This window comes from Rhea pennata, chromosome 3, assembly GCF_028389875.1.
Source record: "Rhea pennata isolate bPtePen1 chromosome 3, bPtePen1.pri, whole genome shotgun sequence".
NCBI lineage: Eukaryota > Metazoa > Chordata > Aves > Rheiformes > Rheidae > Rhea > Rhea pennata.
The window spans coordinates 16,783,411-16,811,271 of record NC_084665.1 but is presented as its reverse complement, the minus strand read 5'-3'; the positions used below and the strand labels follow the sequence as shown (position 1 = coordinate 16,811,271).

Genomic DNA, 27,861 nt, shown 5'->3' with positions numbered 1-27,861 from the left:
ATGTAGCTATTTAGAAGCAATATGCAAAAGGTTGCAAAGAAAGGAGGATGAAAGAATTTGCATTAGACCACATTGTCTAAGCATCATCTTGATTACTGTTAACCTACCCACATGTATTTGCTACACAGGATGTCTCAAAGAACAACTCTCATCTTTAAATCCTGTATTTTTTGTAAAGTCCACTTTCTCAACACTATTAGGAAGACCGTAGCTGGATTTGCAATTGTCTATTCCACCAAGTCATATTATGAAGATATATTTACTGGTGACAGTATTTGGAATTTGGTATTGGGAACAGAATGTTACTTCTGCATGAAGAACTCACAGCCCACTGGCAAGGTCATTACAATAAACTTATGCATGTTTATTTGAGAAATTCAACCTTTAATACTTGTTCATTTGTACAAATTTGTATTCTTATATAAATATTGTTCTGTGCTTCTCAAAGTTTTGTTTCTTGGAAGAACTATGAAGAAGCATCACCACTGACAGAGACTTTGTGATGTAGAGATAATATAGCAATAATAATAATGGGCTTCACATAAAATAACAGAGGCAAACATTGCAGAAAATTGAAATCTTTCAATTTGCACTGCTGTAGCAAGAAATCTTCTTTATGAACAAGACTAAGTTAGCTCATTTTTGCATGGCATGAATAACATACTTCAAGAAGCAAATTAAACATTAAGAGATGAAGTTACTATTACCAATCATCATAAGCCAGGTCAGTAGATCTACTCATAATTTATTAAATAAAACAGAAATTTTACACGGATGATTTAATTGCCAAGTAAGTCTTTAAGTACTTTGGAAAAGGAATATTTTAGGGCATTTGTGAAATTTGACTTCTTTCAGATGCTTCAAACTAGGCTGTTTCCATATTGGAGAAAAGGGCAAATGAGAAGGCAAATATATACAGCAATAGCAGCCATAGCTCATGAAGGGACAGAGGAAGCTGTAGGCCAGAGAAGAACTACAGAATTAAAAGAAAAGTAAAACAAACCACAGGAGAGTCAGATAGGAATTTTAAATACAAGGAAGGAACTTTCTGGGATAGGCTCTAACATGCACAGCTTCTTTTGAGGATAAAGTAATATAATGGCACAGGAATAACATGTAACTTGCAGAGGAGTCTAAAAAAATGGACATTTGGGAAAGTTATATGGAAGGGAGTAACAGAGAGAGAGAAGTTTAAAGTATGCATGTACATTTCAGAAAAGCACCTCTTAAAATATGTGAAATGCTGCAAAGACAGCAGAAATCAAATCATACATGCAGCGTTACTTTTTTAAAAAGAAAAGACAACACCAAATCAAAATTATGATTTTCTTTGCAAGAGTATTTTATCGTGTATGAGGCAAATCAAAAGAATTTCTTGTAATGGGGATGCTCTGTAAGACTAAACCAAAATATTTTACTATCAGGAATAGTTGAATGAGATGCTGTGATACCTCAGAAGTTTTACAGTCTGAGTCTTATGCTCCTATTCTCCTCCACAGACTAGTCTTCACTGCTGAGCCCTATCTCCTACAAACGGAAGTCCCGCGTTTGCAGTTCCTCCTGGAGGATAAATTTTAGCTGGAAAGTTTAAAATAGCATGGGATAACGAAGTACCCAAACTATTGCCTCCTAGAAAAGTTCATAATTATTTACTGTTAAATCTAAAATAACTTAACAACATTTCTTAACTTTTCATTTGTTGAAAAAGTGTGCCAATTTTATTTTTCATCCCAATTTATTATTAAATGTTAAAATATCAGAATTTTCAGTAGGATAGTCATCCTGGGTGGGGTTTTGTAGGTTTTTGTTTGTTGTTTAAACAAAATGGGTTGAAAGTTACTTTGGAGTTTAAACAGTGCCGCGTACTAGGAGAAAAGTAAAAGTAAGATTAAACCCTAGGTGGAAAAGTAGATATAAAGTCATGCTTGAAGATGCTTCTCCTCTAAAACAGTTCATGCATTTTTAAATATTTTTCAAAAAGGTTTCTGATGGAACTCCAATTTCCCACAGTGCAGAAAGAAAGTCTGGAGACAGAAGAGAGATTACAGATGCTATAATACCTACAACTGAATGAAGAAGACTTCTTTTCTGTGGCAACAGTGAGGAACAACAACACATGAGACAAACTGCATCTACACTTGCATTTTTGTGGCCCTTCAAGTTTATTTGGACACATCAGACCGTAAGAGCACACTGTCAAGTACAGCAAGCAAAGACAACTATGTTCTCCTACCAACAAGGCAGGTCTCAAAGAGGTTGAATTATAGCCGCACTAACCATCTGAGCTACACTGAAAGCAGGATGGAGAATCTGTTCATGAAATACAAGAAAGAAAATCTGCTGTGTAACTGCAGGTTGGCAGGCTTGAACTGCCTTGCGTCTATTGTTGAGACTCATTTATCTCCACGGGTTGTCTGTTGGAAGCTGCACACTTTGCTAATTTTCTCTGCCAGGAAAAATAACATGTCTGCTTTCATTTGGTTATTTCTTTCTCTCCATTTTATGATTTATTTGGTTATCTAGCAAATAAGAGCAATAACTACATTGGAGAATTTAATACAACTGTTTCCACAGGTACTCTCTCCAGTCCACTGACTTTGTACAACAGGCTATACAGAGAACCCACCCCTATAACAACGCATTTTCTATGTTATTTAGCCAAATCCTACACCCAAAAAGAAAAGTATATTGGAAATTTTCTCCCAATTGTCTGCTTTCCCAGACAACTGCCATCTCAGAGATCTACAGTGCAAACTGTACCCCACCAATAACGTGATTTATTTTTCACGTTATCTTGGATTTCAGCACTTAAAAACTGGCAACTCTACAATTGCTGAGAAAAGCTACAGAGATTCTGTATTATCTGTATACACTTTTATTTCAACAAATCCTATCTTCGATTAAATGGAATTATTGGTATCAGTAGTAGGAACTACATTTTTAAATTTGCTAGCTTGCTATGGCTAAAATGCTACAGGACAATGAATTAACTAGGGCTACTCATATCAGTAAAGTACACAGAGTGTTTATAGCATAACTGAGATGTGTCACCATATGTAACCAGCATAAAATAGAAAAAAAAGAGTAAGCTACAGGAAAGAAATTCGACTGAATATAAAGGAAGAAGAAAAAATAATGAAATGCGATCTTTCCTGCTTTTTTGCCTGCTGACTAGAAGATATCAGCTTGAAACAACCCTCCCCCCACCAAAACTGCATAAAATCTCTTAATGTATGTGATGCCGTATTTAAAAAGAGCTGGTCAAACAAAATATCGCAGAACACCTTAAAAATTAAAAATGAAACCTACTACTATGTGAAGACAGAGGCTGAGGACCTGTGTACAATAGAACTGTTTGAGGAAGGTGTTTACTTTATATTACTGCACTGAATGTGTCAGCCTTGTTATTCTTTTACTAGCCATATTTCCTGGATGGTGAATTACAGCAAGTCAGCATCTAATATAAGTCACCTTCCTCGTTTCAAATTTCACTGTGTTTTTTCATGCACTTCAGTGTTTTTTTCCAGTGGAATTCAAGGTTAGAAAATGTACCAGCTATGGATACATTTTTACTTCAATAGAGTAAAGCAAAAGTTGGATTTTCAAAGTGAAGAAAACAAAGGAATGCTAGATTTTATAGGTTATCCTAACTGGTGAGATTTCTCGATGAATGTACTAAGGTAGTACATTTCATGAAATAACAGTGCCCTCTAGTGCCTCTGTTAGGCACTTTTTTCCTAAACATTTTTTTTTTCATAAATCAACATACCAAAACACTATGTTCTGTTTGAGAAAGATTTAGATTAAAATGACTGTGATAATTCAGTTATCAGTTCTTAAGAGGATTATTTTTCCTACTCCTGTTTAATTAATCTGCTGACAAAAACAGATTAAATACAAACACATACATACACATCCATCTAGTATTGCAAAAATAGCATAACTACGAAAGAACAAGGTGTATGTTTTCTTTCAAGCAACAAAAATAATTATGAAATATAATGTCTTAAAAACCATTGACTATATTTACAAGAAGGTACAAATGAGAAAGAACACAGCACAATTTTCAAATACAATTCTGAGAAAGGAGCACGAGCCCTCCAAAAAACTTGAATTCATAAACCAAGCATCTTTGATAAAGAGGTTCTTACTAAAACTTATGACATTTCAAGATACAGTTTTTACAGTCTTTCTTTCAATCTTAATAGCACTTTAAAGTGAAGCAAATACGTGAAATATCACAAAATCCAAAGTAATTACTAAGGTCAGCTCATTATCTCTGACTCAGAGGCAGTTAAAAGAAAATTCAGCAAGGAACAAGCACTTGATGGAATATTAATATCTACTTTGAACCTTCTGGCTTTTGAAATATTAAATTTTATTTAACTGTTATGAAATTTTGGTTTTATAGCAAGAAGTTTTATAAAGAATGTTAAAAAACATAATACTTTTTCATATGACCAGAATATATCTTTTATGCCTAACTAGGTAGGAAAGTTTTAAGAAGTCTACTAATACATCCTTTCAAAAAGACATCTTCCTTTGATGCAATTTAGCTCTTCTGATGGGAACTCTGACAACTAATTACTATTATTTATTTTAAAGTATACATATTAGTTTGGTTTGTAAGAATGGATCTTAAGAATCTCTCTGGGCCTCTAAAAATAGTTTTAGACCTATAGTCAAAGCTTATCACATTCTAAACTATAACTAAACTACAACTAAACTATATTATGCTATATGTTTCGGTAAGTGTATACATATATGTACGTATATGTGGTTTAATACAGCTGGCAACTTGTATTTGTAACCGTCAGCTTCATTAGAAGATTAACTTACAAGCTTGCCTTGCTTACAGGATATTGTACAATATTTGCATTTATTGCACTTTTTATTATTTTTATATTTATTTATTTACTACTGCACTGTATTTGTTTTTCTCAATTGTAGGCAAAAAAAAAAAAAAAAAAAAAAGAAGAAAAAAAAGAAAAAAAACCTCTAGGTTTTGTGTGGAATACTGAACAGTGAGAGTCAGGCCAAAATGTTCCCCAGCCCTCTAATATGCAGATCATGAGTTCTGCAAAGCCTTTGTACTCTTACTGTAAAGCTTGGGCTATGGTTTCTGCATTCCACTTATGTAAATTATACTCATGTACAATCAATTTCCTAATCTTTTTAAGCTCCTTTAGTTCTACTTTGGAATCTTTCAGAATCTTTCGGTATGATATTTGTGTTCTACACTCTTTGTGTCCTTTCCATTTCCTACTTTTTCCTGTGTAGTATCCATGCAGCATTTTCATACGTTTAGAGTTGTAGGTACTACTACTAAACTGGTATTGTAAGACTAACATGAAGAAAGTTTCATTTCTTGTGAACATATTAATTAGCAAGAACAACATTCAATATAGCATTACAAAATTAAATAGTACTTTAAATGTAAGGCTTGTTCAGTCTTCCATTCTATGCTGCACCTTGCTGTAGGTTATACAGGAATTATTCTACTTACTTTTGAGATCTAAGTTTCTGGCTCCTGCTGTGCTCTGTGTTGTGATTTTAGTGTCAATCTTTACAGTATGAAGATTGTTGGTATCCCTGGATATCATCACATTATGCCACTGGTTGTCATTCAGAGGTTTATTAGAACTTCCTTTGATGAGATTTGCACCATTTCCCAAGTCAAACACATAGTGTAAATACCTAGGCAAAGAGAAAAAAATTGGAAGTTTCCTTTTTCTTTACATACCAAAGATGGTGATAATTAATACACCTGTCGTTGTCTATGCCCTTGTACTCTTCAGCGTCACTGGTGAAACAGAAGATAAACTTGAATGTCAACTGGGGAAACAACCTTAATTCACAGAAATCACCATTCATTTCCATCCACTGAGAACCAACCCCAAGGTTCAGGCAAGTATTGAGCCCCTAGACATGCCAACACATACATATGTTGTAGAGACAGAAGAAGAGAACTACAAACTAACATTTCTTTGGGCTAATTACTATAGAAGTTATACCTATTATTTACTTTCTTATTTTTCAGGTATCTAGTTTCATCTAAAAGAAAAAGTCACAATAAAGCATAAGAATCTGGTTAATATGCATAAGCATTAATCAATCAGCTATTTTCAATCAGATAAAGGTGTGTATCCTAAACTTTATTTCTCATTTTGAATTCACCATTTTTCTCATTATACTGTTCCATACATACCCTTTTACTAATTCAACCACGATGAAATCATTTCCATCCCCACTGTTATAAAGTATCAATCCATCCAAAGAGGTTGTTTTGAACTGGAAAAAAAGGTGCATAGATGTATAGGCTTGTAGTGTGGCCAATGCAATATAACTTGCTTTTGTTTTAAAGGTTACAGGGTCTGCTATGATATTCCTGAACCCAAATCTTGCATTTAGCTCACAGTAATCGATGTCTCCATTTTTACATAAGTCTATGTATGCCATGCCATTAAATGTAAGACTCTGTAGATGCCCAATGAAATTAGAAGGCACAGAAGACAGGTAGCGGCGTTCTGTTATTATTCCTGTCTCTATGTTATGGAATTCCAGCCTCGTGTGATCACCAGCCATCTGACCTTTAAACAGTAACAAGAAAACACATGTTAGCACCTGAAATGGGAACTCAAAAAGCACATAATGCAGTTAAATATCTACAGCAATTTCACACTTTTCAGAATAGTTATATTTTAGAATAGGCAAGCAAATTCTTGGCTTAAAGAGGATTTTTCTAAATTCATCTAAACTACTAGTAAATCTCTCAAAGTATTTCCACTTGCTAGTATGTTTGGATACGGCCAGCAGTGTGAACTCCAGACGAATGTAGGATAACCCAATCTATCAATATGCCAATGAAATCCCAGGTGTTGGTTACACTCAACCAGACCTGGAGTTTACCAGAAGCAAGTGTAATTAATTAGTACAACATGAAGAACACAAGGGTGAAACTAAGAGCTAAAAATACAATGTTAGAGTTTCATGGCAAATAGAGGGATAACAGTTAGGGATACTACTCCATGTCTTTAGCTTGAAGGGCAGTTATTTGACAAAAGGAAGAAAGGCTTCCTGTTTAAGCAATCTTAGGTACAGTAACACTGGTCTGTTGCAACCCACGTAGCAAGACAGAGTCTTGCTTTGAAAGCTTTTTATCATATCGAAAAACCATGGCCGGGGTTGGGGGTGGGGACGACGGCCCAAGAGAGGCAGGAAGCAGAAAGCTTGCAGCAAGGGCCAGTGTCATTTCTTGTCCTGAAAAGGGCTTGCAGAGCACATATAACAGACAAGGCCTCAAAATTAACTTTCAGTCTTTCTAAGTCAGGCAAGGACTCTGGCAACGCAGAAAGCCTGAAATTTGCTGGACTGTATAGCAAGTCTGAAGGAAAGGATCTATACTGCTAGCGCACACTGGGAGCAATTCATGTAGTTCATGTAGTCAGTTATTAAATGCAGACCAAATTAGAGTAGACCAACATTTTTTTGTCCATTAAAGAGCTCCATTTTCTAATACAGCACATATTTAGAGATGGACAACTTTTTCTACTGTACTTATTTTAAAGAACTGGGACAGTGACATTGCAAGGCTGACTCATGGTCACATTGTGTGGGCATGATGACAAAACAGCTTTTATTACTAATAAATTCTAACACTTAATCCACCTTTTATGAACCATGGGCTAGATAGATCCTTTGCTGTTTTGAGTCACTCAGGGAGTACAAAGAAGGGTGAAAAGCAAACCCACTCACAGGAACAAGTACTGGTGTCGAGCTGCTCTGTACAGGCCCCCACAGCTGCAATGAAAGAGTGTGGACAGGCCAAATTCCTCTATGTTTCCCTGAACATACTACTCGAGGAGGCTGTGAGCCCTGACCCAGACTGGAAATGTTTAGTGGTGGTACAGAAAACTCTGTTTGAGGCAGGCTCAGACAACTGCACCTTTCATAACTTTCACAAGCAAATGTCTGTGTGTGTGATGAGTGAAAGAATAAGGGCAAGATGAATGTAGATATTTGGGGTTTACCCAGGAATTCAGATTTACAAACTGGTTCAGCCTCAGCACTGAGATGCAAGTACGGATACTAGTGAAATTAAGAGTGAAAATAGCTCTGCAAGGTTTGTATCATTCAGATCACAACGATGGAAAGGAAAATTGCTAATAATTTATGATAAATATTTATGAGTAGCACGCTTATAAATGCACGTGCATTCAATACAAGATCAGATTCTACTGATGATACCTTTGAACACCATGAACCTATGGGATCTGCAGTCACACAGATTGACCACTGCAAGAGGGGCCCCCAAAACAGCCCTCTTGATCTACTTATTTCTACACATCAGTTCTGAAGATTTTAGTTGTCCTGATATATTAGTGAATGTGGGCTCTCCTTGCAGTAATGAGTCAGAGAGCTGCCTTGAAAAGCACTAAATCTTTAACCTTTTGCAAGGCCAGTAGCTGTATACTGTCATGGCTAGAGAGAGCTGAGGATCTTGTTTTAGGGGAAAATGTTATGTATTCCTGTATTATATCACTTCAGATGGCATTGCATAAATGTCATGGCAGAAATCCACTAAGCTTTGCCCTGTAGCACAGTATCCTCACTATGCTCACTACCTGAAAAATATTTCTTTCTTGAGCATAGTAATAAAAAAGTTCCAGAAATCTGGGCTCACATCCCAAACCTCCTCCTAGCATTTTAGCTGTACAAAAACACTAACAGAACTTGAGATGTCACTTAATGCTCCACAGTATTTGCAACTACAGCTATGAAGAAAGAAAGAGAGATTGTGGTTTATATATACCAACTTTCAAGTTGGGTATTTTTTAAAAAAATTTGTCAGGTTGGTGCACAAAATGCATTACCTGATGTAATGCTGTGGATCGTTATACAAAAGGCCGAGTGAATTCTGTTCACAAATCATAAGCTAGATACCCTTTCCAATCCTATCCAACTGTAATATGGCCTTCATTCCACTTTTATTTTATGTTTCTAGAAAAAAAATAAAGTGTACGAGGGCAGTGTGTACTTAAACTCTTTTACTCTGAGTAAAATGTTCAAAACTACCTATATAACTTCCAGTGAAAGCTAGTTATGATTCCAAAAGATCTTATTTAACCATGCAGCTATAGAGAGCTCGATGCACAGATGAGTAGCTGGTAGCTTCTAACCTATAAAAAGATGGAAATTCAGACTGAATTATTTAATAGCTTCCTTTCTAGCTTAAGCTTTATGAATCTGACAGGTTTTTTCATATATGGCATAGCAGAAGGAATTAAAACAAATATAAAAAAACAGTGTACAGGGGAAAAAGCTGGAACATTTTGAGGGGAAGTCCCTTCTTGCTAATGTTATCTATAATCTTTTAATAATACTTTCACATGAATAAGTACCAGATTATATTTAACCACATTTCTGATTGTTGGGGCATCTAATGAAAAATTCTAAGGCAGTTTTCAGCAAGATAGAGCTCCAGTCTGGCATGGCAACACTTCCACTATTCCTTCAGGGAATTCACAGCCACTCCCCATAAACCGTATGGTGTACATTTGATTTTCTACCAGATCAGAGTAAGAAACTTTAGTCGGTTAAGGATTTGGCAATACACTGCATTGCAAAAAAGTTGCACAGTATTGCACGACTAAAAAGATTCTCCACAAAGAAAATGCAAGTGTTGCACCAAAAGCTTGACTTGCGGGCAACACTTCTGCTTGAGGAAGAGGCAACTGAAGCGACTAAACTCTTGCTGGCTTTAACAGCTATTTAATAACACCATGAGATCTAATTATAGCTATAGTTATACACAGTGAAGAATGACTGCAATAATTTGCAGACCTATGTTTTTTATTTATTAATTCACCTCATTACACCATATATGATAGAATCCTTCCATTTTCACCTTAATCCTTCAAATACATTTTGAGCTTTTCCTAAGCTCTTCTGGGCAGGTAGTTGGGACTGAATTACAAGTTAAAACTAGTATTTTTTTTTGAAGGGTCTGTAATCTGTATTACACTTAAATAAAAACTCTGCCTTGAGAAGAACAGGAAATCTGCATTTGTTTTTAGATACAGTACTTTATTGAGTTTCAAATAGCTTTTTCTAACTAGCAAATATCCCAAAACGAAGTTGGTGATTTTAGTTGCTAGCTGAAGCAGCAAGATGACGAAATTTTTTAAAATGTGTGTGCTCCATTGTTGTATTTTTATTTTCACATTAACAAAATAACCATTTTAGGCCATCTTCCTTCTTAGGAGAGGGACCCAAATTATCATCACATACACAAAAAAATTTTTTGTTTCACCTTTAGTAGATCTACCAGTAGTATATAATTGTGTAAAATGTATTTTTACAGCTATACGATTTAAGATATTTGCAATGATTTTTCCAGCACTGACATGGCCTTGAGGGTGAAAAAGGACTACTAAACAAGGTGTTTTGCATTTTAAAAATAATTAAAATTGTTACTATTTTAACAAAAAATAAGGCAAAAGATGAAAACTGTTTTACACTACCTGAAAACAAAGCAAAAAACTGATTAGTAAAAAAAAATATGCACATTACATTGGGCAAGGAATCAGTGCTAGTAGCCACGGCTGTTGCTATTAACAATATATATACATCTTGACACAACAAAGTCAAAAAAACTTTTCTTGTTATCATTTCTGATACAAAATATGAATATGTTTGTAACATCTTCTAGCATTCATGCTATTTCCCCCCGCCACCACAACTGCTGTTTTCATATACAAGAAAACGTCTTCCCTAACATTTATTTATTTAGAACAGTTGATGTAAGATTTAAAACATATGACAGAATATCCTTCAAACATTTATGAAATTCACTTACAGTGATGGCCTAGGGATTAAATCTTAGTTTAAGTTTAGTGTGTTGCCAAGATTACTTCACTTGCCTTCTTATTAGTGATGTATCAAACAACTTCTCTTCAATTACTGTATAAAAACATTCATTTAAGTCAGCATGAAAGTTTTCATTAATTTAAATAGCCATGTTAGAATAAAATTCACACGAAGTGTAAAAACGCATTTGCAGTGGTAGTTTCTCAAGATGCATAATATGGATTTTGGATCTCACGCAAGACAACAGAAAATGTTTCTACATTTCTACTAAAAGGCATTTTAGTTCTGCCATTTTTTGTTTTGTGTTTCCCCCCAGTAACACAAAGTCGCAACGCCACAGTACCTGTCATGGCCTGTTGGTCATCCACCATTAACTTTAAACTTTTTCCTCGCCGAACCACACGTACTGTGTGCCACTCATTATCATTGAGGTTATAGCCAGCAAAAAGGGTTTCTGGACCTTTGCCTGTAGGATATGCCAAACAGTCATTATGGAATCTTTAAATCAGTTTACATGTGAACCTCACAGAGAGAGAGAGAGAGAGAGAAACTGGCTGGGCAAATGTCAAAACTTACCAAAAGTCATATCAAGTAAGAAAATTGCAAAGTATAAGCAACACTTAAAACATAAGGCTACTATGTTAAAACACTTCTGATTTATATTTAACTATATAAATGCACTGTGTATTCACACTTAATGAACCAGGCTGTCATAAATAGGCACAGTCAACCCAGATTTAGTTAAGCGTTTTAAAAAACAAATATGCTGGTAAAGATTTGAGCTTTCGCTTTGCAATCACGTAATCACATAAGCAATCCCTTAAGAGTGGAATTACTGCAGCGAGAGAGAAAACTTCAGCAAGGGGTTTACAATACTGGACTTTTAGTCCTTCATTAAAAATATTTTGGGAGAGTGGTATAAGTAGTAATTGTGTGAATTAATTTGCTCTTCACCTACATCAGTTTCTCAGCTTGTTTATTTGCACTTCTCAGAAGATCCTCTATTACTTCATTATCTAGATAACTTTTTAATATTCTCATATCCAGAACCTTCAAATGTTAACTGACCTGCAAACCATACTTCCCTTTCTCATATCATGAATACCTTTCACATAATCTGCTCTTTGATAAGAAGGGTAACAAATATTTGTTATATCTATATATGTATGTGTATATGTATATGTGTGTGTATATATACGTGTGTGTGTATATATGTGCTTGCAACTACAATGTACTTGCAACAATGAAAATATTCACAAATATCTAAGAAATAAAATATGTCTAATATCTAGGAATAAATGTCTGAGAATAAAATGATATTGAAAATTGTCTGTTGACCAAAGAGAGAGAGAATGAGAGTGAGATCGATCCTGACTGAGGACTGTCACTGATACGAGTAGGAGACTGACTGACCGCCCAAGGGCAGAACGGATGCAGCGGAGCCGTGCCCAGCCCTGAGTTACTGCGCCGGAGTGCTGACTGTCCCACGGGGGAAAGTTAACCTGCAATTCATTAATCACTTTCTTGCATGATAGAGCCCGGCCTTTTTGAAGTTCCTGTGGCATAATAAAGGCTGCTGATAGCTAAAAGAAAACCATAAAAGGAAGTAACACTGCAAATGAAAATATCTAGGTTACATTCAGTCAGGCTGTTATATCCACTGCATCTTTCCAGGTGATTATCTATGCCCTATGCACAGTCTGAAACTCTTTCTTTTTTCTTTTCTTTTCTTTTTTCTTTTCTTTTCTTTTCTTTTCTTTTCTTTTCTTTTCCTTTCCTTTCCTTTCCTTTCCTTTCCTTTCCTTTCCTTTCCTTTCCTTTCCTTTTTTCTTTTTTTCTTTTCCCTTTTTTTTTTTTTTTGGCTTTTTGAATTCCTTTCCATCTACTGCTGGCTAAACATGGTGGAAGAGGTCAATTAATAAATGGGTACTTAGGACACTGTCTAAAATCAAAGCCTATCTGACTTCAGGACTGCACGAGGGAAAAAGCCACTAAAAGCTTGACATGCCTTCTTTGTAAAGTAGCTACAGAGCAGAAGCTATAGCAGCATATTTAACTGAGATTTCAACCCATTTTTGTCTTTGTTATTCTGAGTCTAATAAGGAATCCCAAGAATAAAAATACCAGTTACAGCTTTAGCAAAGACAGCAATGGTCAATCCTATATATTTACACTACCCTAGAAAAGATGTGCAAACCCAGCAGAAACAGAGGTACATCTACTCATTGGTGTCAATTACCTGAATTATTCTTTTTCTTAGATGTTTACTTTCCTTGACAGAAGAAAGACCAATTCTGCATTAATCTTAAGTGAATAACGGTCTTTTTGGATATAGTAATACAGATATAGCGAACCATGATCTTTTGCAACTTCTGTTTTTCTATATTTTTGCAGGGACTTCAAGGGAAACAATTCTCAGATCTCAGAGACAAGGGAAGGATTTGCAAAAATGCTTCAGTAACATGAGTAAAATTCCCAATAATAGTCAAAAGACTTCCTGGAAAATCATTGTTTATTATTATTTGAAACATATTAACCCTTTGTCATGTTTTTTGGGCCCAAGTGAATTTTTTTCTTTTTTTAATTCCGAGTTGAACTACTTATTCTCCCTCATCTCACAGTAGTTCTCTAAAGAGATCTGAAAGTATAGTCAATTTTAATTTGCTCTTTCCTTAACAGCTCTCTGTAGCATCCCTCTCATGTAAAGGAGTCAGTGTATATAAACATCTGATCCAACAGGGCTACTCACATTAATATAGATAAATATGTCTACTATCTTTAAATGCTTAGGGACTTGTAAACCCTTTCTGTTTTGAAATTAAATTTGTGTTTTTCCGTATATCAGTCTGCTTCCTTTGTAACTGTATTCTGAGCAGAAAATCAGGTCAGAACTACCTGTGATCCACCTTCGCTTGCAATGCCTGGGTATTAGCACAGCGTGTTAAATAGTGTTACATCCCCAAAAAGCAATTAGGAACAGTTTCTGAGCTGTCCATCAACTGTAAATTGTCTGTAATATAAACGATATCAGAGCCACAAGCCTGCTTCCCTCACCCTGACTTTCCACAACTGGATTAAGATGAAGTAGGGTGAAAGGGCTGTGAAAGGGCCAAAATTGGGTATAACACGCAGTGCTGACAAGGTCCTGAAAATAGCCCTGGCCTTGCAGAAATTAGCTACCTTGTATGGAAAAGAAAGTTCCTTTCCTGAAGTTGGTCTCAACAGAAGAGAGAAGTTTTTGCCTTGTCATAGGAAGTACAAGGAACCAAAAAATAGCAAGATCCACTGTGCAGGTATTGTGTAACTGCCATATCCATGTTACACCTCTGCAAAGGAGCTCCAGTTTTCCTTGGCAGCCGGACAGGTGGATGGGGAAGGCTGAATGCCTTTCACTCCTATCCAGAACACGCAGGGCTTGGGCTCATTCCAGGTCAAGAACACAGCTTTGCATATAGAAGTAGTAAATGTCCTAGTGAACACTGTATTTATTTAGAACAGAATTTTATAAATGTGTAAACACAGCTTTTTAACACAGCTAGACACAACACCACATGGAAATCCTCTGATGCCATACAAAAGCACAAGGTTTGCAGGAAGAAATTCTTAACATATTTTATTAAATGGCACTGGCTATCTTTAAATATAGTTTAGATTAGTATTTTCCTCACTAACTTTCAAATATATTGACCTGAAATCAGTTCAGAGGTCGTATTATTCAGATCATAACAGTTCGTTCAGTCTACTCTGCCCTGGGTCACGTGCTGCAGTTTACAGTGATTCTATGACAAATTTAAATCTATTCAACCACTAGTTTTCCAGTTTTATTATAACTTCACACTTATCTAATTCCATTTATATCAGTAAAATACCAACAGAAAGTGCTGCTGTATTTAAATAAGAATAGGCATAATATTGTTTTGGTTTCGGTGGGTTTTGGTTTGTTTCTTGTTTTCTTTAATCAAGAGCCCTAAATAAATTAAAATGGATCCTTGTGCTTTCTATGGACTGATACTACCCTTCTAGTTCTTGTGTCCTTCAATGTATTTATCATGCTGTGCTTCCCTTGGAACGCATTTGTGTCTCTTCCTATGATACCACACAGTTCATTTGCTTCATGCACCCAGCACTCACTCACTCCCTGAGCTACTCAGTCTCTTAGACACTAATATCTTATCTTACTATCTACCAGTATCGTATCTTAAACCTTTCCTTTCAGACAGAGAAGGGTAGTAACCTGCAAAGATCCACTAAGCACCTCTTCTTCCTTAAATATGAGTTTTATTATCAAGATTAGTATTCAGCTCCTTCTCTATTTTAAAGGCTTAAGTAACCGATAAATTTTACGCATCTCTAGAAAGAATATATAGAATCAAATAAACAGATATAGGCACTTTTCTGGCTTCGACAAATTTGACTACAGTTGCCCATATCAGTAAAATCTGAATATACATTTATATCCAGGTAATTGGTTGTAGAGCTATATTTTTGCATGGGAAAATGCAAACTATGCAGCCAGCTGATAGAGGTACAAATGTTGATGATGCAATTCATTATGAAATAGCTCACATAAAATATAAAGCCCAAAACATCTTAAGTTATATCCCTACTTTAGGCATGCAAAGAAAAGGTTTTTAAAATCCTAAATTATCTCAAGTTCTTTCCAGCTCCTCATCTAGAACCTAACTGCCATTGGTCCTTTCTAAATTTAAGGAAAAGAAATAAGAACATCCAAGACAAAATCTCATTTTCAATGGGCTCAATATACTAAACACTCCAAAGACTCCTGTTCTCTTTACCGGCTAGTAATAAGCTTTTTCAGCCTAGTGTAAGCACTGAAAATCTGCTGACTTTGGCTAGATCTGTTAACTTGATAGCAATATGCATGCTTACTGTTCCTCTCACAGATTTTATCTTGCTGTACTTGGGAGATCTTTTAACCAAATATTTAAAAGCAGCACTGTAAAAACAAACATTTATCTTGAAACAATGCACCAGCTTTTGGTATTGAACTAAAACACATTCAAAACCAGTTACCTGAACCAAAGATAGTAATTACTATCGGCTCCTGCTATGCCATCCACCACTACCAAGGCATATACAAAATACCACTCAGACTTGCTTGGAGCATTAAATTCTATGATCAAAGGTAGACATTGAAACTCTTAAAGCATAGAAAGCAAGAAAAAGTAAATCAAGACTAGTAAAACAGCGAATACTATACTAATCTGTGTAACCCAAGTTAGCTACAGGAAAATATAATTGCTATTTATAGGCTAATACAGAAAACATCAATGGTTTCAGGCTAGTTTGCTAACAGACAACTACGCATATCACAGCAAGCAGTATTAAGTAGGATTTTCCATTTGAAATTTGATGGAAAAAGTGGACAAAAAGGATGTAAACCTGACATGACTGATGTTAACAGAAAATACTACTTTGCAGTCAGAGATGCCAGGATTTTACCTGGCGTCTCTTAAAGCTAAGATATGTCTACACAGCAAGCTGAACTGTAAAATGAAGCCGCTGGGTGGGTCTGAGAAAACCTGAGTGAGTTAGTGTGAATATGTGTGCAATCTCATTTACTCTGCTTTTCAGCAAAAATCTAGCCTGCCTATAATCTAGGTTTCCATTCTAGCAAGCAGCTAGTCTCACAGCTACTGAGCAAACTATGTGATGAATCATGAATCTCTATCAGACAGTAGTCTGCAGCATGCAGAAAATTCAGAGAGATTTCCTCCACGATCAGGTGCAGAAGCACCAGCAAACAGGGAAAGGCCTCTTAATCTTCATTATCCTTACTATGGCGGTTGGCTGACAAAACAATTTTGGTCTTCTCTACCACTCATTTGTAATCTTGAATTTAAAAAGTTAATTACAATACTGCTCAACAATATTTTAAATGCTGCATCTGTATCCCCTGTGAAATTGCCTGACTATGCATGTTTCTTACCAATGTAATAAATTTTTTGTTTTTAAGAGATCAGTGATGTGTACCAGTTTATCATCTAAAACTAACTGGCAAACTAACTTTAAAAAAATCTTACTGCAGGTCAAAGAAACTTCGTCAATTATACTTTTCTTCCTAATAGGTTCAAGCTTCAACTTCTACAAGAACAGTACATTCACTGAATCATATCAAGCAAAACACATCAATCTGCACTGCTTGACTGCTGATGTTCCAGCCCACAATAGCTTTATTAAAGGCCAAATTGCTTTTGGCAATTTGAGTAAAGTATTGTCAGTTCAGAGTACTTTTGTTACTTAAAAAAAAGACATTTTGGAAATTAAAATGAAGGAGATTAGAGCCACTAGCATCTTTCATTGGCTGGGTACATGAGGTGAGAGCAGTGGATGTTGTCTACCTTGACTTCTGCAAGGCTTTCAACACTGTCTCCCATAACATCCTCATAAGGAAGCTTAGGAACTGCAGGCTAGATGAATGGTCAGCGAGATGGATTGAGAACTGGCTGGAAAGCAGAGCTCAGAAGGTTGACATCAGTGGTGTGGAGTCCAGTTGGAGGCCTGTGGCTAGTGGAGTTCTCCAAGGATCAGTACTGGGTCCTATCCTGCTCAACTTATTCATCAATGACCTGGATGAAGGCAGAGTGCCTCCTCAGTAAGTTTGGTGATGATATCAAATGGAGAGGAGTGGCTGATACACCAGAAGGCAGTGGTGCCATTCAGAGAGTCCTGGACAGGCTGGAGAATTGGGCAGAGAGGATCCTCATGAAGTGCAACAAAGGCAAGTGCAGGGTCCTACATATAGAAAGAAATGACCCCATGCACCAGGACAGGCTAGGGGTTGACCTTCTGGAAAGCGGCTCTGAGGTGAAGGACCTGGGAGTCCTGGGGGACAAGCTGACCGTGAGCCAGCAATGTGCCCTTGTAGCCCAGTAGGCCAATGGTATCCTGAGGTGCATTAGGAATGTCATCAGCAGGTCGAGGGAGGTGATCCTCCTCCTCTACTCAGCCCTGATGAGGCCACAGCTGGAGTACTGTGTCCAGTTCTGGGCTCCCCAGTACAAGAGAGATATGGAGCTACTGGAAAGAGTCCAGCATGGGGCTATGAAGATAATTAGAGGACTGGAGCATCTCTCTTATGAGGAAAGCCTGTGAAAGCTGGGCCTGTTTAGCCTGGAAAAGAGAAGACTGAGAGGGGATCTTATCAATATCTAAAAATACCTTAAGGGAGGATATCAAGAGGATGGGGCTGGATTCTTTTCAGTGGTGCCAAGTGATAGGACAAGAGGCAATGCGCACAAACTGAAATGCAGGAAGTTCTGCCTGAATATAAGGAAAAACTTATTCACCATGAGGATGACAAGGAACAGGTTGCCCAGAGAGGTTGTAGAGTCTCATTCTCTGGAGATATTCAAAACTCTTCTGGACATGATCCTGTGCACTGTGTTGTAGGTGACCGAGCTGGAGCAGGGAGGTTGGACTACATGACCTCCAGAGGTCCCTTCCAACCTCAACCATCCTGTGATTCTGAGATTCATTAGCCTTAATCATTCCAGTTGCAAAATAGATTTTCCCTTACTATTCTGAGTAACAGAAATATCTTACAATATTCAATTCCTTTCTCTACCTGCATCCTTGTACACAAAGGCAGAAAGCTAAGCAAAATACTTAGGGAAATGTTACTGGCTTCTTTTATATGATGAAACAGGAAACAGGCTGCATTTAATATTGATGTAGTTCACTAGAAAGAAAAACCAACATACACAGCGAATATACCAGGGATGAAATATCCACAGGTGCATAAAAAAGAAACAACCATTCCAGGCATCCAGTATCATAGCCAGGTCTGAGAACAAAAAAAATTCTAGCCATTGCCACAAATCTATTATTCCTTTCCTCCTCTTCCCCTCCCCCAACGTAAAGTTAGGTAGAAGGAGCCATTTTTGGAAAATACGCTTGAATCACTTAAAGAACAAATGCATGAACACATTCACAAAAAGTCTGTGCATCTATGTATGTGAATATATATACATATTGAACATACATATATATACACACTAAACATATATATTTTGTTCTGCATTTTTCACAGCTTTTTAAGATGAATCACGAGTGCTGACTGATCTTTACTTCTATCCTCCTTTAAATCCTGTATCCATCTGTTTAATATATATATATATTTACATAGATATACATATGTATACATCTATTACCACAGAATATAACAATATATATATTCTGCAATATTATATATTGCAGGCATCCTGAATTCCTTTTGCTTTTCTTTTTCAGGTTCAGCTCAGACTGTGATGTTTCCTCTTACGTTCCTTCCTTGCAGAAAGCCAGTAATCGACAAGACAGAGAATGTACATATTATTTGGTGAGACAGGCATTTTTTATAGCACCTACTCTCTTGATGACCCTTTGCCATCTTCCTATTTCTTAGACCTGTTTCTCACTGTCCCTCAGTCCTCTCTCTTATATTTGCCTCTTCCTTCTTTCCCTTTTCTGCTAAGTTACCTCCCCTGCCACTTGCCCACCATGTGGGCTGGTCAGTATTCACCTTCTCCAAACCTGCATACGTTTTGCCATAAACAAGCCGTCCAACTTGTGCTGCTATAGGGCTACCCATTAACTTCTTTCAAGCTCTGAGATATTATACTGCTGGTGACACCTAAGTATCTAAACAGAGGCAGTGGATCAAATTGTGAGGGCAGAACAAACATATACTGGCAATAATTTGACTAAATTAAATCTGAGGTTTCTTGCTGTGTGCCAAGGTGCCAACAATAAACATTTGTCCTATGAAAGCCTATTCACTTTAAACAGAACAAAAACCACTACCTAATTTCACTAAGATGGTGAAAGAAAGACCACGAAGTAGTAAACTTTTGAGTTGAAAGTCTTGGTCTCCAGACTCTCCTGCCTCATCAAAAATATATGTAGTATACATATACACACACACACACACACACACACACAATTTATATGCACATATATATTTGTACATATATACACATACGCACATATACATACACACACTCAAAATCTGAAGCACGCTTTTCTTGTTAATAATCGGAGGTATATTAGCTGAGCCATATTTTTAAAAAAAATGATTTTCAAACTGCAAACATGAAAATCTAGAATCTAGAGCACAACATGAAAGCTAACATTGATTTTATTATTTCATCATTAATTCTCTAACCTAGTTCAGAGGAATTTCTCAATACATTGCTTTATTTAAAATATTCATATAGGAATCAGCTGCATTTTAATTTAGTTTTGTAAATAATATCTAAATAAGAGAAACAAATAACCCTAAGGATAGGTACATTTCCTTCTTCTGGAAATAATGGAAGGAAAAGTATCTTTTGAAAGCTAAAAAACAGAAGTCAGCTAAATCCCTGTATTTTAATAAGAGTGCAGTTTCTCTTTTGTACCATTCTCTAAGGAATATGACTATCAGAGAAAATGTGCTAACAGCACTAAAGGTTTTATGAATCTACCCTGAGGCCCTGAACTAAAGCACAGTAAAGTCAATAACGCGAAACATACGGTTGTTGTTTTTTCAGCTCACTGCTGAACACTTTGAGGCAAGTTTTCAGAAATTATGCTGAATGAGAAACAGGAGAAACAGGACAACTTTGCTCTAGATAAGCCTAGTGTGAACTTTCCGCACACTACAATTCTATGCTAACTGCCTTTGTAAATTTTAAGTTTCAATGCAAGGTTATCTACCTTGTATTTACTGCAGGCTAACAACAGCACTTGGAAAGATCATGTGGCAGAAGTAATAAGGTCAAAGCCTACCTCGCATAATGGTAAACTTTTTAGACTGTGCCCAAATCCTAGGACTTCAGGACATTTGTTTCCAGAAATGACCTGTGTGACTTTCGGTAAATCTTAATTTGTTTTTGCCTTAGTTTGATATTGCTGCTACAATGAAAAATTCTAAGAATTTTCATCTGGACATGTTTAAACATTTTGCTTTGACAAAATAAGGTGCTTCAACACTTTCAAATCAAGGTGTTTGGCTTCAGTTTGCCTCTAAGCTACTCCAGTGCTGTTCACTATCAAGGCAGCTATTTCACAAGCCTGCTTTTGTATTCTAACTTTCCGGGTCCAGAAGGCTACTGTAGTCGAGCTTAAGAGAAGACCAGAGTGCATCCCAGTACGGGAAACCAACTGGGATGCCTGGCCACAGAGGGGCTTCAAGGACCCACACTAAATCACTGCAACAACTCACCTAGACACAGACTAACATGGAATAAGACAGAAAAAACAGTCATTTGACTTGATAATCAAAATATACTCTATTGGGAGGATCCAGCGTAAAACAATATATTCCACAAGGAAGAGTAAAATGGAAAATTTTATTAATCTACACTGTTGAAATTTTCCTGTGCAATATGTTTATTTCATAGGGATCTTTCTTATTCTGAAATTTTGTTTCAGTAAAAAGATTCCCTACAACTCCCAGTTAACAAAATGCTTTGTAAATCTGGAAGAAAAAAAATACAGTTAATTCATTTTGTCATCTTCTTTTTGTTTGCCTTTTTAACTCCTATAATAGAAATATAATTGAAAACCACAAGAACTTACTTGGTAACTTTTGTGTAAAGACTAATATGGAACCCTAATTTTAACCATATCTGTAATTCATTTTTTTTAATGTAAATATTCACTGTTCTGATATGACTTTAATGCAACTTGGGGTGTCCAATATTCATTAATTCTTTCTAAATATAGAGTTCCATCAATTGTAGTGATTTGTGGGAAACAAAGGGAAAAAACTTAAACTAAGGGGAAAAAAAGAGAGCCTAAGATAAGTTGAAGTTCACTATCTTGTTTTTCAAGAGGAGATAGATTTTCACCTTAGTCAACAGAGTCATGGGGTATTTTTTTGGCTTGATTACTCAAAAATCTCAAAGTACAAAGGCACAAAGACACAAAAAAACACAAAGTACATGCATATACATCCTGTCCCAGGTTTCCTGAAATATTGAGACTATTCCTCTAAGCTTTCAAAGAAATGGGAATGATTCACTTGCAAGCTCCTTTTTCTTAGACATCATCTCTAAAGGTTTCTATTCAGAACAGTGCCTCAGCTTTCTTGATGTCTCTTCTGAACAAAAGAGACTTGGGAGCCGTTCTGGCTTGGAAGAATGATTTCATCAGGAGATGGCTATCTGAATATCTGGGTTTTAATCACTGATCCTCACTTCCTGAACTGTGAAATAGGTAATAAATGCAATAAAGACTATGAGGTACAGTGCTACTGCAGGTAACAGGAGTGTATAATTATCACTAATAGATCTCTAAGTGTAGCCTGATGATGGAGGCACGCTTCATGGATCAGAAAAATCTATGCTACCGTTTCTACTACAAAGACTGCCCTCTTTCTTTCACTTAATCCCAATGAAGGAAAAATAACATAACTTGCAGTGATTTGTGCACAGAAGGTTTGTGCACTTCATTATTTTCCTGAGAGAACTGGAATATTTGTAATAATTTGGTTAGATTATAACTGGCAACTGAAAGGCAGAAACAGTTTTGAACACACATTAAGTCTTTCTGACTCGGATATTGACTGTGCCCATTTATATCAAACCAAGATTGTAAAAACTCTGGAGAACACTTTAAGATATAAGTAACTAGATTTTAAGTACATTTATCCATAATTTACCTTTTTATAAACAACATTACCTTTATACTTAGGCAAAAATGAACATAACAGAAAAGAACACTTGTAAATATTTCATTTTACCATTGTATCTTGAACACTGTGTTTAAGAATAAGCAGATTGACAGCTAGTTGGCAACAGAAAGGAAAAAAAAATTTGGACTGTGACTTTATTTTAAGAATAAGTCCCTCTTAATTTACAGGTGTCTTCATCCCAAGGCGTAACTGTTTTAAAATATGTAAACAACTAAGTCTCATCCTCATACCTTTTTGTGTTTTTTTAAAACAAAAAAAGTGAATTAAAACATTTAGCCTAGTTAGTTAATAGTGAAGAGAATAATGTTAAAGATTTGCAACTGTTATTATTTGAATGATTTAAAATATTTTTACACTCATTATGGATCAAAATCCACACAATTTCTTGAGACTGCTTATTCTTGGATGCTTCTATATATATACACAGGAGTCAAGCAAGGAGCACCAAAGTAGACAATTAAGGTTATTTTCAAAAACTACAAACAGATGAATACAAAGGGTAATCCTTGTTCTATAAACAACAGCTCCCATAACTTTAATGGGTATAGGACTGATCTCATCTTTTTTGACTTACAGAAGGGAGGACATACAAGGTCTAAGCTTCTGTTACTGTATAATCTTAAACTATATCTCAAAATACTCATAGAAACACATTACTCTTGATTTGTACATTCCTTTGTCACTATGCGATGTCCTTCATATTCTGAGTTTGAGTCTTCTAAAGTGTCATCATTACAGTGTAGTAATTCATGACTGTTTTTTTGCCCTTTACAACTTCTGGAGAACCATCAGTTCAGCTACATCAGATTGCATCCAGGATTTAAAAAATAACTGAAATTCTTGATGATACAGGACACAGTGAAGGGTACTTAGTATACTGAGAGTAACATATACACTGAATATATACCTTAAGATTTAAATGCTCCAGTATCATGAAAGGATGAATAGTACATATTAATAAAGTTTCTGAATCATCCTTATATAGAAGAAAAAAATCCTAAATTTTGCAGACTAAAATTGTAGAAATGTTCTTTAAATTTTCCTTTTGATTTTGAGAGCAGTTAGGTTTGATACCCCTTACCTGTAAGAATCCAACCTGAATACCAATAATCAGGGAGTTTTTCTTCCCTGTACAAATAGGATTTTTTAAGTCAACTTTTACAGGACACTTGGGCTTAAAATAAGATTTAGAAAACTACTATATACTTATTCCAATAAAGATTTTTATTGAGAACAAAACTACTCAGCTGTCTCAAATAGCTCTTTTGTTTGAGACTGTTTGAGACAGTCTGAATAAGTTTAATTTGGCATTTTATTAAAGTTAAACTTACTGTAACTCTTCAAGCTTTCTTCAAGGGATTTCTTACCCAGAAGACCAATATATATTTCTTTTCCTCAAATGAAATCTTTTTTCTGGTGATACTAATCTGCCTTCTGCATCAAACTTTTCAAGCTGCATTTCTGCTGCTTCTAAACTATCATTATCCCAAGCATCTACTTATTTATGGTCTCCAAATGAAGCTATAGTTAACTGTGACACCTGCATGCTAACAAAAGACAGTCAAGCACCTTTTGCCCTCTTATTTCCTGCTTGTTACATAGTCTGTCTCTTGCATGCCAGTGCAAAACTAAAAACAAAACAAAACAAAGACTTTGTAAATTGAGTAGCTGGAACTGATTTCAACATTGAAAGAATATCTCAAATGCTCTTTTACTATTTATTATCTCTCTGACTGTGTTCACTGTCAGCAGATGACAAATTTGAGTCACTGAAAAAATAAATCAGGTTCTTAACACAAGTTCCTACCTGCACTTTGTTAAGGTGTATCTTGTTTTATGTCAGTTTAGGAAATCAAGCAGCCATGCTGTAGCTTTCTCTAGCTAGTGCTGCTCTTAGTTATACTTGATCAGCTTGTCAGCTGACTTCATAAGTATCTTCTGTCATCTGCAAAATGTTAGTAACTCGAGATACAAGGAAACTTCTTCCTCTGAAAGCTCCTGTGGTATACATCTGCACCACTCCCCCATAAAAAACAGCATACTTGCTTTCAAATTGCTGTACTTTCATGCAGAAATAAATGCAAGGACAATTTACCAGGCCATAAATTCAATAGGTAATCTTCACTTATCCTCACAATTGTAGTGTTTAATTTTTAGTAAAACTAGAATTACTTGCATGATTGTAAACATACTATACTTGTTATTTGTCATTTCTGACCTGATTTCAACAAAATCATACATAAACAGTTCATGGCATGTGACTAAAAGACAGAAGTGTTAACTTACCTATTTGGTCTTTCTCTTCCAGACAGATTTTACTATTAGTGAGCAAAGACTTAAGGTACGGAGATAGAGAGGAATTTTTAACTAACAGAATATTAATTCTACATAAATGCACTTCAATTCCTGGAGGAAAACTCATAGAATATAAAATGAATGAGAAGTAATCGTTAAAAAAATAGTTCAAGCTACATTAACCACAGCTCCCTGTTTTCTTTAATAGCTTTTCCTCATTCCATGTCTTGGTCTTCATCTTGTGCCTTGTTTCTTCAGAACTGCCTAGACAAATAAATGCTGAAGAATTCTCTGCACATTTCCCAAAGGGGACTGTATCTCAGAAAGCCAACTTTAGCCAACTTTATCTTGATGTCTCAACGTAACAGAGTTAATACCTCCTTTGAAGTGACTTGTCTGATGGATTGAGGCCTAGAAATCAGCTGGAAGGGAGCATAAGTTAACCTCTTGACATGTCATCCAAAAGAGAAATGTAGCTGGATGGAAATTTTAACAGCTACCTCGATATAAAGTCATCATCAAGACAAGATAATAAGGAAGCAGTTATGCAGTTCCAGTAATAAGCTGCTGAGCACTTAAAATGTTATGATGGATATTTCATGCATTTTAATAGACACAAATGCAAAATGTACTAGATTCAGAAAAAGTGTTTTTAACGTAAGAAACTGCTCATTAGTGACATGCTCTCAGTAGATGTTTTTAATACTATTAGCTCTTCAGAAAAGTACATTGAAAAATGAATTAACTGTTCTTAGCGTGTTAATGGAGAATAACGTTGCAGTTAAGTGCTTGCTAGACTTCATCAAGACTGAAATGATGACTTGCTGCAGAGAAGTGCACTGATGAAATAGCCCACCTTTTTGAAACAGTCATACAGCTAAAACTAATAGATACTTACACAATATTTTCTGCAAACACAAAAAAGGAGTGGCTATCAAAATGTCACAGATGGCTCAGAAACCAGGTTCTGTGTTTATGCAGAGGAGCAGAGAACACTACTTCTGCTTTAGAACAGTACATATGAAGAAAGACAGACAAAGGCTCTGTGCACATGTACACACTACTATCCATGATCACATCTTACTGTCATCTTATTGCTTGAGGAGCAAAATAATTGGTTATCAGAGATTTATTCCTGACTTCCAGCAGTATAAATGTATGAATGTATCAAATTTCAGTTTAGTATGCTTTTTTTTTTTTTTTTTTTTTTAATCAGATATAGTTGAGCTTTACCTAAGCCACTTGATTCCCTCACTCAAAAGAAAAACTGAGAAGGAGGATCTGATCAGACTCTCACTGACACTGGATGTACTTTTTCATAATCTAGTCTTCTATTCATAATATCTTTTAATTAATATGAGAGGAACAGAAAGGAGACTTTGCAATCTTCCATAACATATTTTAGACCTACTGCAATGCTCACCAGTTGTGTTTCTGACAACTTATTCAAATCTCACTATCTCTGATTTTATCTAAATATTTGTCCTCTCCCTATTTCTTACTACGTGTATCTATTCATTTCATTTTTACAAAGTAGCATTCAGTATACAAATGCTTTACAAGTATATTGGGATAGAATGATGTAATGACAACTGTGAATATTTCATGTGGTTACCAAAAAAAAGCAGTATGTACATGCAGAGAGATGGCAGTTCATTTAGTTTTTCTGAGAAACTCCAGAGTTCAGCACCACAGCATTGATTCAGTAAGGCATCCTACACATAAAAAATCCAAAGCATATTCTTAATACACTCAAATCCTTTCTGAATTGAAATAATGATTTTAGTATCTTTTCAAATAGATCTGTTGGAGAAAACTCTTAAGTTTCTATCACCTGAGAAAAACTCTTAGAACTGTAGTCCACTAATAGAAAAATTGCAGTATTTCTTTGGAAAGAAATTTAGGTGTTTTCCACAAATGTGTTAACAAATGCATATCATAACATTATTATTCTTATGAAACACGGACTCTTAAGAAACAAAGAACATTGTGGAAAGCAAATAAAGGTACTTATACAGGAAATCTGATACTATTTCCAATCTGAGCATAAGCATAGAAACATCACCAACTGAGTGATGCCGAGCTAATATTATTATTTCTGAAGAGTAAATACTAGCAAACATTTCCTTATGAAAGAGCTACAGACCAAAATTTGTTGCCAGAGCACGCTTGTCAAAAAGCCAAAACAATTATTCACAAGTTAGTAGAAAGCACAAAGTACAAAGTAGCTAAATGAATTAGTCCATTATCTTTTTAAGAATTTACTGAAATACTTGCTTGAATTATTTGCTGCCATCAGTCTGATAATAGAATATTTTTTATGGAATCTGATTATAAACTTTAGAATGACTGTACTCAGCTGATGATATATTTGTGTTTTATTCCTTTCACTGCTAATTCCAGCCATTTCATGCTATCCATTTCACTTAATGCTTTTCATGGCTGTATAATCATATCTTTTATAAATATACACCCAGATCCTCTCAGGAATCTGGTTTTTTTTCCAGCTTGTGCAGCTACTCCATATATGAAAGCCAATCCATGCTCTGGATTGTCCTTGTCGTAGTGCTCTGTTTTCTACTTAAGTCCATCACAAGGAAAGGGAACTAAGACTGCACACAGCATTCAAGCTGTGGACACAACAGCATAATGCTGCTTTTTGGTCTGTCCTTACTTCCTTTCCCCATAGTTACTAACATTCCTTGGGATTTCTGGTCACCTCTGAGCACTGACCTGTTATTCAAGGACCATTTACAATGACTGCACAATTTCTTCAGCTTAATACTGACAGCTAACACAGACCCCATTCTGTACTTGCAGAATTAAGGTTATATATTACAGCATGAATTAGCTTGTACAACTGCTTTGTCCTTACTGATATTTAATTCCACCTACCATTTTATTTTCCAGCCATTCAGCATTATGAAACTCTCCCAAATACCTTTACATGCTGCATTTTGCTTTATTTTTCTAAATAATGTTATTGTATCTGCAAATACTATCATCTCATGTTCCTC

General features: G+C 35.7%; 1 protein-coding gene across 3 annotated transcripts in view; it reads right to left on the bottom strand.

Moving 5' to 3' along the window:
- Nucleotides 1-27,861, bottom strand: part of LOC134138276 (neurexin-1) — a 463,858-nt gene that overhangs the window by 357,838 nt on the left and 78,159 nt on the right. For all 3 annotated transcript variants that reach the window (XM_062571701.1, XM_062571700.1, XM_062571702.1), the window contains 3 exons: nucleotides 11,213-11,335; nucleotides 6,209-6,590; nucleotides 5,507-5,697 (listed from right to left, as the gene is read on the bottom strand). In XM_062571701.1, the coding sequence (XP_062427685.1) occupies nucleotides 5,507-5,697; nucleotides 6,209-6,590; nucleotides 11,213-11,335 (696 nt within the window). The remainder of the gene's footprint in view (nucleotides 1-5,506; nucleotides 5,698-6,208; nucleotides 6,591-11,212; nucleotides 11,336-27,861) is intronic.